Source organism: Carex rostrata, chromosome 30 (assembly GCF_964058835.1).
Source record: "Carex rostrata chromosome 30, lpCarRost1.2, whole genome shotgun sequence".
Classification (NCBI taxonomy): Eukaryota; Viridiplantae; Streptophyta; class Magnoliopsida; order Poales; family Cyperaceae; genus Carex; species Carex rostrata.
The window spans coordinates 1,236,843-1,252,717 of NC_135947.1; the positions used below are offsets into that span (position 1 = coordinate 1,236,843).

Consider the following 15,875-nt stretch of genomic DNA (forward strand, 5'->3'; position numbering starts at 1 on the left):
TCTATATCATTGATGCCGATACGACCTACAATGCGCTGATAGGTCGGCCATGGTTGCATAAGAACAATGTTGTCCCTTCCACCTCCACCAATGCGTGAAATATGTGAGAGATGGTAAAGTGAAGAGGATTAATGGGGAAATGAAACCCTTTGAGGTTCATGAGATCGGATTCAGAGATGCCAAGTACTTCATGGATGCCCCCAAGAGAAAAAGAAAATATTAAAAGAAGCAGCAAGAAGTCAAACCTGTGTTTGGCTAGCATTTACATCCCTGAAGTTTTTAATTTTATAATATTCATATAAGAAATCCACCAACTGAATTTCTAATCATCTCTGGATGACTGTGCCTAAACTATCAGCCAAATGATAGTGTTTTCAAATCTTAGTAATTACTAAATTCTTATTCGGGACTTTGAGATAGTTTTATCTATGAATTGAGTTCTCTTAACCTTAATTTAACTATTTGAAAAGAGATTGTTCCCTTTAAACAAGCTTAAGAATATCACTTTCTTAGAAAAAGCAAAATAAATAAATAATCAACCTTTTTTATCTGAAAAATAAATCGGACGATTCACTCAACCAAGACCTTCCATTTTGGATATGCCTACAATAAAAACACAACAAATATTATGAAGTGGAACCCTGCTTAGAAAATGATTTACACTTGCCACTTAGAATTAGCATTTATTCACGCGAGATTGGTCGATGTGACACATGTCTATTGACGAAAAGTAAAAAAAAATGACAATTTTCGAAGATGAATAAGCTCGTCTTGTATCCGTATGTAAAGTCCTTTGTTTAGAGGGTCCCTTGAACAATTTTACCCAGAAGATATAGGAGGTCAGCATTAAAAAAGGGGAGAATATTTACAAAAAAAATAAACGTTTAAAATTCGGCAAAATCAGATTCAAATAAAGACACAAAAACCTAATAGAAACAGAGATTCCAAAAGTTGTAGTAGCAAAGCCCAAGTTCGAGAATGTCCAGAATAAAAAAAAATACGAAAGTCGCTATTCGCAATTCGCAAAATAATAATCAGGTTAAGGCGTGAAGCCACACTTTCTAAAATTGAAGAAAAATAACAAACATCAACAAGTCATTAACATCTCAACATTTAAAAGAAAAATTAAAATTGTACCTTTACAATATTTTGTTTAGACATAGTAAACATCAAAGAGGGCTGATAAAATGTAAAATATTAGGAGCCAACATCCACCATAGTTATTTAAGATTTCAGAACACTTGACAAAGACACTAAGTCCCTATTGGTTGTCGTAGTTGCACCATTTGTCACACCCCAAACCCTAATAGTGCCATCTGAGTAGCCAGTGAAAAGGGTGTTTCCATCTACACTCCAGTTCAAACTTGCACAATACATCTACAATTAATGAAATTACAAAAAGAGGTTAAATTACTAAACTTTGGATACAATAGATTCAACAAAAGACAATCTACCATGACCAAGTATAAGTGTATAACCATTAGATATATAACTATTTATTCATAAAAATAATTACCTGGTTCTTGCTAGGAGGCTGGTCAGGCTTGAGGTCCTGCACAATGGACTTGCTCTCAAGGTCCCAAATCTTGACACTATTCTCGGTCGCTGCACACAGCCAGGACCTGAAACAGCAACAATTCAGTTTAAACCCACCAACATTTCATTTAAATCAAGCATGTATTTAAACCAGAATGATACCTGTTGGGGCTGAAACAAAGAGAATGAATAATGGCACCGGCATCAAGGGAGTAGAGACGCTTGCCCTCTGCAAGGTCCCACAGAATAGTGACACCGTCCTTGCCACCGCTGGCACAGACCGAACCATCAGGACTGACAGCAACAGAATTGACGTAACCTCTGTGGCCTGTCAGGTTGTAGCGAAGCTTGCAGTTGGACAAATTCCACACCTTGACAGTGCAATCCCACGAACCAGAGACAAACACTGCCTCTCGTCCAATGGCACTGGGGGAGAAGCGCACACAGCTCACGCAATCGTTGTGAGCATCCGCATGCTGCAAATGAAGATACCAACCGTCTTATATGCTATATATTAGAGAGATGTATCTAAAGATGTCCATGTCCACTTTTATATTAAAAATGGTCACAATTAGACGTGAATCAACAATAGAAAAGCAGGACTATCCTGATCTAAAATTCTATTAATCAACTCAAACACCAATAGCAAAATCATCCTTTCCCTAAATAAGCAAGAAACAATATTCAACGTTTTCCACAAGAAACAATATTCAACATATTTATAGGGGCATAAACCAAATTTCGATGTTTCTGTTACCAAACAACAGAGAAGCAACAAGCATGATTTTGATTATTGTTCAATCTGCAGACCTATTGAAATCTGTTGTTTCATACCATGATGGTGTACTGGCACTCGCCAAGGGTGTTCCAGAGCTTAATTGTGCAGTCTCTAGAGGCTGAGACAATATAACGATCATCAAAGGATATTGCTACTGAAAGCACCTCCTTGAGGTGGCCCACAAAAATCCGTTTGAGGGCCCCAGTCGACAGGTCCCAAAGCATCATCCCATCCCTGGCACATGACAATGCAAACCTCGAGTCTGATGAAAGCACGACGTCCTGCACAAGTAAAAAAATTCATCAGGGATTTAAAAGTGCATTTCTTTTACTTCAATTCGTAGTTAGGACCAACTATGTATTGATCTATGTTATTCAGTTTAATAATTGACAAGTAAGAACAGCTTCATATCATATTAGTCAAACGTTTGATAATATAATTCACTTAGATTATTCATTTGTGATCCAATATTACGTACCTTAGGAAGTAGTGCATGTAATGGTTTCAGCTAATAAATTTGAGTGATATTCTTAATAATAACATATTTTCTAAGAAATCATTACATACGCGTGTAACGGGTACAACTTTCCACTTATGTTAAAATAATTTCCAGCACAGGCATATTGAACCATACGATAAGGTTGCATTATCTACATGTACAACAGTAATCTCAGATGCAAATTGAATAAAATTCATACAATTCAACGATCTATTTCAATGAATTCCCCTTAGATCTAATAAGATAAACCATCTACATACCTGGACAAAATATCCGTGGCCGGTGAGGCGACGGAAAGGCTTTCCGAGCGCCATCGAGTAGCTGTCTTCCTCTTCGACCAATCCATTGGCTGACAAGGCAAGAGGGTTGAGTTTCCACACAATCACGGACTTGTCACGCGACGAGGAGACGATCCTCCTTTTTCCGTTAGTCAGCATGGTGATCGCCGTCACCGTGTTGGAGTGGCGGCATAGCGTGCCCCGCAAGATAAGGGTTTCCGCCATTGTTGTCTGAAAAAGAGAGGCGGAGGCTAGGATTTGAGTTTAGAGCGGAACATTTATACATAAAACGGGAACGGGTTTGAACCCACATTACGGAAAATATTCGGATAGACTTGGTTGTTTGCAGACCATTTCATTGATAGCATCGTTCATAGTGTTCAAACCTCATGAACCATGTTCATCCATCTCTGATTTCCAGCGAAATAATATTTCCTTCACTGACTTGGGGCCCTATGACCAGGGTTTTCTTTGTAACTCCCAATTTGCACCCAGGATCACTAGGTTAATTGCTAGGGGTACTCAGGACCAGGTGGCACCAGTCAGAGGTTGACATGTCCTCATATTTTCAAAATTCTATAACTTTTCAACCATTTTGAGTTAGAAAATGTATAATATATCAAAATTCATATTATTTGTGTAGATTTTAATCATGAATTTTATTTTGAGGATTTCATTTCTTATTTTGTGGATTTGAACCAATTAACATATGATTCACATGTGAATTGGTCAATTTGATTGAATTAACTGGCATCTTTGTCCAGATAATTATTTGCACCATTTTAGGGTACAACAAAATCATTCTTAGATTTTCACAGAATTTTGTTTCAGCCAATTCAGAGTTGATATGAAAAAGATTTGGCTAAAATACCAAACGTTGCCACAGTTGTCCAAATTGCATGATTTTTTTTCCTTTTTCACCGAACTTCTTCATTTGCTCCTATAATCAAAATATCAATTTAGTGAGCTAAACTAGGCATAAATTATGCAAAATATATAGAATAAGTATAAGAGAATAAATATAAATTTATTTTTGTACTTATAAAATCCCCCACACTTACAACTTTGCTTGTTCTCAAGCAATTGAACTCAAGTGAATTTCTAGGACTGGATGTAAAATGCAAACCATCCATCTTGAGAAACTTACAAATTTATTTAAAAGCAATGAGGTTAAGTAGGAAAATTGGTCATGACTTTTAAAACTGCAAACAATACTATATATAGGGTTATTTGTTTTTATTTTTTTTAAACTTGTATTCGCTCCACAAATGTTTTATTCAAGAGCCATTCGAAATAAATCAAGCATATAAAAACCATAGAAATTTCAGTTTAGAAATAAGAATAAGAGAAAACCTAGAAATAGACAAAACAAGACTAGGATATCACCCGATTTGAATGTTCTGACAAACTCTTACTTATATTTCAAGGTAAATCAAAATCAACCTCTCAATAAGATGAAATTTCAAACATCAAAATTTAAATCGTCAAACCATACACAATCCAAATTATACAAGAAGGAAACATTCTTTCATAATGAACCAAAGAAAACATATGCTATAAACATAAAAGAAAAACAGTGTCACAAGCATTATAGACTAAAGGCAAGATCTCATCCTGAGTCTAGAAAATTATGTACATCATCAACTCATCAAGATAAACAAAAAGAGAACATCAGGAAAAATATGGAGATAACAAGAAGAGTAGATAATACAACAAATGGACTAATCGAAACTAGATGTAACTTTTATAACTCCATAGGATCATCCAATCGCAACTATAAATCATCTTCGAAATCAAAGTTAAATCCAAAATCAATAATCCAGAAATCAAACATCATGTGTTATTTTTGTTGTCATGAGGGACACAAATCTCAGGAGAATGTAAACTTAGAAGGAAAAATAACATGAAGAATGTTGTTTGGATGCCTAAGCCTCAGAATAATTAATTGACATTTAAATCATCTCTCTGATTCTTAAGGGTATTTCTAAGACTGGTAGTATACATTTAGACTCATATAGTTATAAACAAATATATACATATTTGTACATACGTATATACATAGAGAGAGATAGACTAATATGCTTTCGGTAGTATATGGGCCGAAATACACACGGTTCAAATTTGAAATTTCAAAATTCAAAAAGTCGATCTGAACCGTTCATCTTGTTCTCCATATTAATATGTGCTTGGAGACCAAATTTTACATTTTTCTGAATTTTTTTTACTATTTATTAAGTCACTTTAAAAATTGTTGATCCAACGGTGGCTTAACAAAACAGTAAAACCATTAGTATTTGACTACATTTTATTGACATAAAGTTTAACCAAAATTATTGAAAGTTCTACAATATATTTTTGGAGAAGAAAGACGACGAGTGATTTATTTTAAATCAGATCGGATCCATTAAGGGTGTAGAAATGAAAGGGTGGGGTACTTTTGAAATATACAAAAATACTACTCAAAATATAATATATTATGTTTATTTTTTATTACAAATGTATAATAATTTGTTATTTGTGACAATTTTCTTAATAAATGTGATTTGAAGTGGCATTTAGCAAAAGAAAAATTTTGGAGTGACATTTTTCTAAATTCACCATTTTGAAGTGGCGTAGAACCAATTTCTCCTACAATTTATAGGTTTTAAATTTATATTTAAATATTTTGATAAAATTTAAGTTAGTAATATTTCTGTCCTCCGTGATTCAAATCCTAACTACGATATAGTGACTTCCAAAGTTCCAATTGACATCTTATTATTTATTAAGCATGCGCATGATTTGCTATCAACATGCACGCCGTTTATGGGGGAACCCGTATGTATTGCACAATTATTGCAGAGGATGACTTACTTAACGGTTTGAGATTAAATCTCAACCGGCTTGGGATTCGGGTCACTGTAGGGGGCCCCATTTTTGGGCTTTGAGATTCGTGCCAAGTTAAAAAGTACGGTTCAGATCTAGTAATTGTAAAAGATTCCCTTATCAGGTATTGGAGAGGATATATTTTCTTTGTGGGGTGCACCACCACTGACGCAATTTAAACAGGGCATATATATGATCTTCCAAGGTTCTTTCTTTTTCCAAAGCATAAGAGAAGTCATTATTAATCCAATTATTTATCCTTTTCATTGTCGACAATACAGTTTGCGGTATAGAAAATCACACAAATATCGCCGAAAAGACAGAGTGTTAATTGGTGCTTAAAGTCGGAATTTATATACATGGATAATTTGAAGAAAAAAAAAACGCACAAAATCATAGATAACAAAGAGTATTGGGCTAGGCCCATTTTCCTTCGGGGCGGCCCAATTTATGAAAACAAGTATTTATAGAAGCGTTGTAAATTCGTACTTTATTTTGTATGCTTTGACTAATTTAATTAGAAAATGTTATTTTGTTGTTTTTATTATGTAAAAGATTATTTTCTTATTTTTAATTTAATACTCAGTTAGTTAATGGATTTGAATCTGATTCATACTCCACCCTGGTAGAAATTATGAATCTGCCTCCACATTAGCAAAACATAAATGTGCCGATCACAGATCACAGAGAAGGGAAGGGGCTGAGTCAGATCGCTTGCTATCGTGTTTTCTTTTATTATCCTTATCATTTTACTATCATGTTTTCTTTTCTTTTTTTCTACAGTTTTTCTCTTCATCTTTTTGTTGTAACTATTTCAACCTAATGATCGCATTCTCTTGAGCCATGATTACTTTTGGCCACAACTGGCACAAACCCTTACAATGGCAAAGTTATGTACAAATAATGAGATCAATTGACAGACATTTATTTTCAAAATTTTTGTATTTATGCTTTAATTTTTATATAATTTAGTGTAAAATGTTATGAATAGTGTAAAATTGATTCTCATTTGCAGTATGAAAATTTTATATGATGGATTTTTATTCACGTTTGACTCTTTGAAAGTCTAGTATAAGAATTTTATATGATCGACTTCCATTAACGTTTGATCCAATAGCTTAAAAGTCTGGTTTGAAATTTTTATATGATCGGCTTCTATTCACGTTTGACCCTATATATAGCTTGAAAGTCTATTTCGTCCCTGGACACTTGTACCAGTTCTGACATCAATACAAGGGGGCTTCACCCCTCTTTTTACTAAAAAAACTTTAAATGCAATGATGAAGTGTAGTTGCATGGTACGGGCATTGAACATGATGAATTTATAAATGGCTACGTAGTCCCAAACAGCATTAGACGTGTAGCTCGGACTCACTGCACAATCTCTATCTTAGAGAAAGAAACCCAACACACACACAGATACTAATATGCAAATGGAAACTAAATTTCTATACATCTTTTTACTTCTTGTCAATGTATCAGTGCTTCAGTCAAATGCTGCGATACCACAGGTGCCGGCCCTGATTGTGCTTGGTGACTCAATAACAGATCCAGGTAATAATAACGGGTTGAAATATAGCACAGCGAAGTGTAATTTTCCGCCTTACGGAAGAGATTTCAAAGATCAGATAGCAACAGGAAGATTTAGCAATGGAAAGATCGATCCCACCAGGCTTCTTAGATAAAGCAAAACCAATAATTTTGTAATTATTTTCCAAAGTAAAAAAAACTTTTGACAAATGTCATTAATTTTATCTAGTTGTATGAATGCAGAGGGTTAGACCGTGCGAATAACAGTTAGTTAATTATATTTATGCTCCCTGTGCCATTTACTGATATTTAGTTACTGGCTCTTTCGTGACCCATCTGCAGAGAACTACTTTTTTTTCAGCATTTAGGATTTTTGTTGGATTAACTTGAATTTTATCATTTCATTGCGTTAGTTAGGTAATTAAAATAACATTAACAACTTGGTAATTTTCTCTTTCTTAATTACTAGCAAAAAATTTGTTATATTAGTAAGATGAAGAGAGACGAGAGATTAAGAAAACAAATTATATTGCAATCTTACTTTTCTGATTACAAGTGTCCCTATTTATACTAGAAAGAAATAAAAAACTAGCCGTTACACTATTCCATAGACTATTTACAGCACACTATTTTCTAATTTAATAACGATTGTACTATTTTCTAGTCTATTAATTACAACACTATTTCCTACAAACTAGACGTTACAAATATAAATTTGAAACTAACTCTATAATTTAACAAAATGTGAACATGAAGTGGTCAAATTTTAATGCAGCTTTTCAGCATGGGATAAAAGAATACTTACCAGCATACCTGGATCCAAAACTGAGTGACGAGGAACTGCTAACCGGTGTAAGCTTTGCTTCAGCTGGGGCCGGGTTTGACAATATATCAGCTCAAATAGCAGTACAGTTTAATTATATTGATTGTTTTTAATTATTGTATAAAAAGACATTTCTTATTTCTACTTTACCATTTTAACATATTGGTTTTATACATTTTAGTCTGCTTACTCAATGTGGGATCAACTACAAATGTTCAAGGAGTACAAGATTAAAATAGAAACGGTGGCAGGAATTGAGAGAGCCGCTAAAATAGTCAGCGATAGCATTTACATTAGATTATCTCGGAGCAATGACATAATGACCTCATATTTCACTACCAATATTATATCAAATTATGATATACCTTCTTACGTCAATTATTTAATTCAAGCTGCCTCTAGTTTCAAAAAGGTACACTATTAACTTTACCAATCTTACCTATAAGCCCTTCTTTGTTTTTCCAGTCCCTTTCTCTATTTCAGAATTTGTACAGTTTCGGGACCTGAAAGATCGCTGTAGCGGGTGTACCTCCACTAGGCTGTCTACCCGCGGTGCGCACTCTGAGAGGAGGCATAACAAGAGAATGTGTTGGCATCTATAACCAAGCAACATTACTGCTAAATAAAGAATTATTAACCGAGGTGACTAGGTTGGCACCGGAGCTTCCTGGTAGCAAGATAATTAATATACATGGATGTATACAAACATACGGCTTTATCTTATCATGAACTCATCTCAATCAAGAACTCAGATCATTATGGTACAGACTATATTAGTTCAAATTTTAATATTTCTCTGAGGTTATTTCTCAAGTAATTAATGAGGTTTGGTATTTATTTTAGGGTTTGATCGATGAAGCAACCAGGGGCTGTTGTGGCAGTACTGGAGAGATAGAAGCCACACTTTCGTGCAATGAACTAAGCCCTTGTACATGCGAGGATGCATCAAAATATGTATTTTGGGACGCTTAATTATCATCTCACAGAGAAAGCATATGAGCTCCTAGTAACTCCACTTATCAATAATTATTTACGTATTTTACTCTGATTCCACCAAATTTGGTAAATATAATTTTGCAACGATTTTTTGTTTCGTCTTGCCATCAAGTTTGTATGTCAGTGTTTTGTAGTTCAAAAAGTGAAGATATTTGTGAATTGTCTCGTGAATAGAAGTATTTATTGAGGGCAATTATGTACCGATGAAATGTCAATAAAAATGAAGTATTTCATGGGAATATGGAGCTCTGGGTCTCTGGAACTTACTGCGTTTCAACAAAAAAAATCGCACAGAATCATAGATGAGAGAGTATTGGGATAGGCCCCTTTTCCTTCGGAGCAGCCCCTTTTACAAAAAGAAGTATTTATAGAAGCCCAGAGTTGTAAACTTCTACGCTTCTGGGTTGAGAGAATCACAGCCTCACAGGCCATGGGTTCTCTTAAAACCAGAAAATCCTACAGCTCAAAAACCTATATAAGCCCAGTAAGAGACAATAGGCTGAATACAACCAATTATATGCTACAAAAATCCAAAAGGCAGAACAATATAATAATATTGCTTCTTTAATTTTCTCTTTACCTTTTAATTTTCTCTTTACCTTTACCTTGGCAGCTTTAAACTGAGTATTAAGATAAAGTAAATCAAAATGGAATTCAGCAATTATGGTTATATCCAATGCATCATAAATGTCATACCAAGGAATCTACAATCCCAGGATTTGACAAAACCAATCCTGACAGTTTAATTATAGATGTCCTTTATTCTCTCTGAACTTTTATCAAAAAATTTGTGATACATATGACTAGGGGTGGCAAAAAAGCTCGTAGCTCGTGGATCGATCGTGACTCGCATCTGGCTTGCTCGCTAACAACCCGTTCGTTAGTGGACCAAGCTATTAACGAGCCACCTCATCACTAGCTCGACTCAAAATTAACAAGTTTGAGCTAAGGCCTAGCTCGCTCGCGAGCTGGCAAGCCAGCTCGGTCCAAGTATGAATTTGTACATTGGTATAAATTTGTGTGAATTTAGTATGCATGAATTTATTTTGTGAACTGTGTTTGTATAAATCTGAAGATTTAGTAATTTAATATGTATGAATTTAGTTACAAACTTAATTTATGACAGTTGACTTTATAATATATTATCTAAAACATTTGGGCTTTTGACCCACGAGCTTTCACGAGCTGGCTCGGCTCGCTCGTTGTCAAAACAAGCGAGCCATGAGCCACTATTTCAGCTCGGATCCAAATGTTGGCTCGCTCATGACTCGCTCGTTGCTAAAACGAGCGAGCCATGAACTTGGTCTAGCTCGGACCGAGTCAGCTCGTTGCCAGCCCTACATATGACTAGTGTATAGATGCAACCGTGTGAATTTGCTTATGGTACTAACAAAGGGTTTGTCAGCATATATATTATCAGCATCAATAGGTAATTGGTGAATATATTATATAATTGCACACACGATGCAAGATGCTACGCACATAAGAGATCTTCGCTTTAATGCGTGTATATAATTGCACACAGAGGGTAAGCATATTGTTCACATATTGGTTAGTTAAGTTTGATTCTACTGGTATAGAAGTAGCTTTCATTAAAGATAATCTCCAGGCTCCTCTAAAATGAGTCGTATAATTATAAACAAACTCAAAAGCTAAAAAGTCATATATATGTGGTTCATATCTTACCTCTAACCAAGTGTCAATTTTGGATGTTAGGTTATTAATTACTTGAAAAGGTTGTGACTTGTGAGTTTGATTATTGGACAACTGGGGGAATAGACAACATGCATGAATCTTGTATCATGACAATTTCATCTATAGTTGAAACTTCTCAGCATTTGTCCTTTCAGAGAAAGACATAGATATATATGCAACCAGTTGCATCTCTCCAAAGTCAAAAGTTTAATAAATAATAATTATTACCACCTCTTAAGTAGCATAGTTTGTAAGTGGTTACAATCCAAACAGTAGCATGCACATGAAGTAATAATCAGATGGGGTTGGGTTTCATTAAATTGATAACTTGAGATATCAACAATAAATTTGGATTGATTAGAGTTTGTAATATAAATGAAGCTCTAATCAAACCATGTAATTTAATATGTCACTTGCACATATTATTCAAATGCAGCTTTCAAAAATCCACACACCCAGTACGGTGCTATAATTTAATTGGCTCTTTATTATAGGAGGAGGATTCCAATGCCTCATGCCTTTCATACCTCGTCATACCTCATAATCTATATCGTCGTTTTTAAAGTTCAAATTGTTTATCCGAACCGTTCAACATGATATATATACTAAAATATAGTTAGGGATGAAGTTTTATAATTTTTTACTATTTTTTACTATTTTTTAAGAGAGATAGAAATCACTGTTTTTTGAACGGTTCAAAAATAATGATTTTGTATCTATCTTAAAAAATAGTAAAAAAAATCCAAAAAATATAAAATTTCATCTTCATTCATATTTTAGTATAAGTATTATGTTGAACGGTTCAGATCGATAATTTGAACTTTAAAAATAAAAATATAAAATATGAAGTATGAAAAAGATGAGGCATTGAACCCTCCTCTTATTATACTGATATGATTTTATTCCACCAAACCAATATATGATTCAATCAGATTCAATTCACTTCTCTCCGTTTATGTCCACACTGGAGAAGAGGAGTAGAAGAGAAAAACTCTTGATGAAATGTCAATTTCTCATTTACTACTGGGGCTCTTTTTTGGGAAACATTCCAATGTACCAAGGTTTCTCAGAGCGACACGCATCAGAGAATAACTAAGCAGCTTAAGTGCCTTTTAATTCTCACAAGCTAAAAAAAAAAAAAAAAAAATGTAAAGGTGATGGTGAATTCTTGAAAGAGATATATATGCTTGACAACTGAACTAAGGGTTCCTACTGTTAAAATACATACATGCCATCAATACAAGAATCTTTTTTAAGAACACGGCAAAATAAATAACTAATGTCGACGTAAGTCTATGAAGAATATTGGTCAAACTTTCAAACTATTAAAGTAACAAATGCTTTAACAAATGTTAATTGAGTCAATTATATAAATTTTTTATGCTAAGAACAAAGATTAATTAATTATACAATATCTATAATATTTCACTCTAAATTATATAAAAAAATTATATATGTCTTTGCTCCTGCATGCTCTTAACAACAACGACAATAATTATTATTTCCGTAGAGTTATCATAATTAGTTTTAGCAGTGAACCAATAAATACCAACAGAATTAGAAAATTTAAATAGAAGAGCTAAAAAATAAAATGTAAAAAATGTATAACGTGGTAAGTACAATTTAATCTTAAGTTTTCTCACAACTACAATAAGCAACTTTAACGAACTAGACTGCAAACAAATATTTAATAAACATTTAATGTTTTATATATAAGAAGTTAAACTATATAAAAACTTAAAAAATATATTCAATTAAGATCTGCCCCTGTAAGGTTTGCTGTTGCCGAGATGTCTAATTTTATATATGAATGTAATATCATTAATTAAGACCATCAAATATATATAGGTACAAAATAATGATTAAATTTTAAATAGTGACTTCACATATAGAGGATTAGTTAAACCTCATATTCCTATATTAAATAGTTAAGGATAAGATCATCTTATTTTACAACAACATGTGGAGTTTGGCTATTATAACATCAGTGTCATTTCAGTTTATATAACACTAACTCTAAAACCTATCAAATCGACTTCGAATGACTAATTCAAACCGTTCAAACCAATTTATATTATGTGTGATGCGTTTACATACAAAATTTTTATATTTTCAAGTTATTTTAGTATCAAATCAAGCAGTAAAAATATTAAAAAATTAATGTATTAAAATTAACTTAAAAACTCACATATTTGACCGCTTGACTTTATACCAAATAAATTCGAAAAATTATAAATTTTGCATATAAACGCATAACTAATGAAGTAAATCGATTTGAATGATTTGAATTTACCGTTTAAAGTCGATTTGATAGGTTTTAGAGTTGGTATTATATAGGTTGAAATGACAATGGTGTTATATTAGCCAAACTTCATAATAAAATAGCAAACTTTCCTTTTTAAATAATTATGCTCTTTATAAACAACTTTAATACTTTATCCAACAAAGGTTGTCTTAGCTGGGTTTGACACCTGTAATCATGAGCTCAAAAGGTAATGTATATTAAAAGAGAGGTTTTAATCGGCAGCTCCGGTTTATTGAAGGTTTTGCAATGTCCTATAATCATTTTTTTTATTAAAATACACAATATAATATAAATTTTAGGTGTCATATAATATAAATTGTATCAAAAGTTGTACAACAAATTTTAGGTTCTATAATACACAATATGAATCTTGCATTGAATGCTAGTGTGGGTAGACAATGCATGTCCTCTGTATATATGGAATTAATAGGTTCAAAATCCGATATTTTACTTGTAGATATTTATAGTTGATAAGTTTTATTAATGCTCTCCCAGCAGCGAAATCAGAGCACATTTTTATCAATACAATGGTAATTGATGTGCACAACTGGATGCTTTTTTGCTGGGCTACAAATAAGCCTAGGCAGCCATGACATTTTGGGACACTTTTTATTTTGTTAGCGGAGCTCTTTATCATTTTAAAAAATTGCAATTATGGTGAGTAACAGAGGCCATTTGGTTGATGTAACGACTTTATATTTTTTTTTTAATCTCAATATATTTATTAGTAGAAATTTTTCCACTAACCATAAAAAAAGTTTGATTAATTTTATCTTTATCTAAAAAGATATATATAAACTTTGCATTGGAAACCTGTAACAACTTGTTTCAATTCATAACATGCAAAAGTTAATTTTTTTGGTACAAAATGATTACAATAATATACTACAAATTGAATATGTAATAAGAACTCAAATCCTTGACTCATCAAACTTGCTAACTTTTTTGTTATAATTTAAACCTTAAATTAAAATTTGTTGCTTGAGGGTACGTACATATGTATATCTATAACTTTAATAGTAATAATAAATATTCACAAATAATCAAAATAATTAACAAATTTTAAAATTAATAATAAAAATATTAAAATAATTTCGAGATATAATTAATACCAGTTTATAGTTAATTAGATTAAGTATATTATGAGGAAATAATCAAGATGATTGACAAACTCTCAAATATATATCTTGTTTATTCACTGCTTTAATTAAAAAATAACCTTCTAGTTCATTGACAATTAAAAAATGTCACCATAAACAATGATTATAAGAAAATGTGCAAAGTACACTGATTAACTTTAAAAAAATTGGCTACTGTTACTGTTAATTGTGCTAATACAGAGTGACCATGTAGAATAATAGAAAAAATAAAATGCTTTCAAAGTTTTCTCAGATAAAGATCTAGATTACACACAGAGAGTTAGGGCTGCAAACAAATCGAACTTATCCCAATTTGAGTTTAATTTGAATTAATTTCAAATCGAATTTTTTACGAATTCAATTTTGAATTTTTTTATGAACTCGTTTACGACAAGGAAGAGTGATCATAGTCACCGAAAGCAAGAAGTGAAAGTCGTCTAGAGTTTTAAAACTGAGAGCGATGGTTACAACTTACGAGTTATAACTTATGACTAAACGACCTTATGCTTTAACTTTTAAGTCATCAGCGAACATAAGTCATCAGTGGAAATCAATGATCCACTTTACTTTGAAATTCGAACTAGAATAGTTTGCAAATCTATTTCGAACGAATCAGGTCCAGTTTAAATTTAATTTGAATTAATTTCAAACTATTTTGAATCGAATTTTTACAAAAATTTTCGAATCAAACTCAAATCGAATCACGAACTAAGAATTTTTTGTGCAGCCCTACACAGAGTTGTTCATTAATATAATATCGACAGTTGAACAATGATATGTGAAAACTGAAAAGAGGATTGCATCTAGGAGGACTAGCATAGCTAGAAAAAGCAATCACCTCTAGGATCATATAGAGTGATCGTACAGGACAGCTTGGAAAAAAAAAATCTCCCATTTATACCCTTCAAAAACATTCTAAATTAAGTTTCCCTCTCAATTTAGTCACAATTTTTCATAACTCACAAGTTTACTCAATTTATTATTTTTTTTATTAAAACTTTAAAAATTACTTATTTTACCATTTCTTAAAAAATAAAAAATATGTAACATGTTTAAAGAAATAACTAATATTTTAATTTGTCAATTGTGGGAGTAAATAATTCATTCTCTCTTTGGAGTTTGAATGCATACACAAACATATGCCTAAATGTCACTATATGTAGTGGTTTGCTAAACCCCTAACGGGTTCAACCCGTTTTGCCCAGCCCGTACCCGTTACCCGAGCTACCCGTACCCGTTGCCCGGGTACAAACGGGTAGACGGGTAGACGGGTATGGGTAATAAACGGACCGGACAACCTAATTTGAAAAAAAACCCGTTATACCCGTTATACCTGTACCCGCCTACCCGTTCCCATCTACCCGCATACCCGTACCCGTACCCGACCCGTTTCACTTCAAAAAAATTTGAATTTTTTGAAAAAAAACAGAA

The 15,875-nt window shown here is 32.9% G+C and overlaps 2 protein-coding genes across 2 annotated transcripts; one reads left to right on the plus strand and one right to left on the minus strand.

Annotated features, from left to right (window-relative positions):
* Positions 1–1,051: 1,051 nt before the first annotated feature.
* On the minus strand, positions 1,052–3,316 carry LOC144546871 (small ribosomal subunit protein RACK1-like). The gene is made up of 5 exons (XM_078295457.1): positions 3,074–3,316; positions 2,371–2,595; positions 1,699–2,012; positions 1,517–1,622; positions 1,052–1,377 (listed from the first exon to the last, which is right to left on the minus strand). The coding sequence occupies exons 1-5, from the start codon at positions 3,314–3,316 to the stop codon at positions 1,225–1,227; spliced, it is 1,041 nt and encodes a 346-aa protein (XP_078151583.1). The 3' UTR covers positions 1,052–1,224.
* A 4,073-nt stretch (positions 3,317–7,389) lies between these two features.
* LOC144546609 (GDSL esterase/lipase At3g43570-like) lies at positions 7,390–9,281 on the plus strand. The gene is made up of 4 exons (XM_078295150.1): positions 7,390–7,510; positions 8,262–8,392; positions 8,491–8,721; positions 9,153–9,281. Exons 1-4 carry the CDS (start codon positions 7,390–7,392, stop codon positions 9,279–9,281), a joined length of 612 nt encoding a protein of 203 aa, XP_078151276.1.
* The last annotated feature ends 6,594 nt before the right edge of the window (positions 9,282–15,875 follow it).

Bases quoted from the DNA above. Each gene is read 5' to 3' on its own strand.
- LOC144546871 (XM_078295457.1), bottom strand. From the start codon at position 3,316: ATGGCGGAAACCCTTATCTTGCGGGGCACGCTATGCCGCCACTCCAAC. The intron at 2,013-2,370 runs GTATGAAACAAC...CTTCATTTGCAG, and splicing joins AGTGCCAGTACACCATCATG to CATGCGGATGCTCACAACGA. The intron at 1,378-1,516 runs GTAATTATTTTT...CATTAATTGTAG, and splicing joins AGCCTCCTAGCAAGAACCAG to ATGTATTGTGCAAGTTTGAA.
- LOC144546609 (XM_078295150.1), top strand. From the start codon at position 7,390: ATGGAAACTAAATTTCTATACATCTTTTTACTTCTTGTCAATGTATCA. The intron at 7,511-8,261 runs GTAATAATAACG...ATTTTAATGCAG, and splicing joins TGACTCAATAACAGATCCAG to CTTTTCAGCATGGGATAAAA. The intron at 8,722-9,152 runs GTACACTATTAA...TATTTATTTTAG, and splicing joins CTGCCTCTAGTTTCAAAAAG to GGTTTGATCGATGAAGCAAC.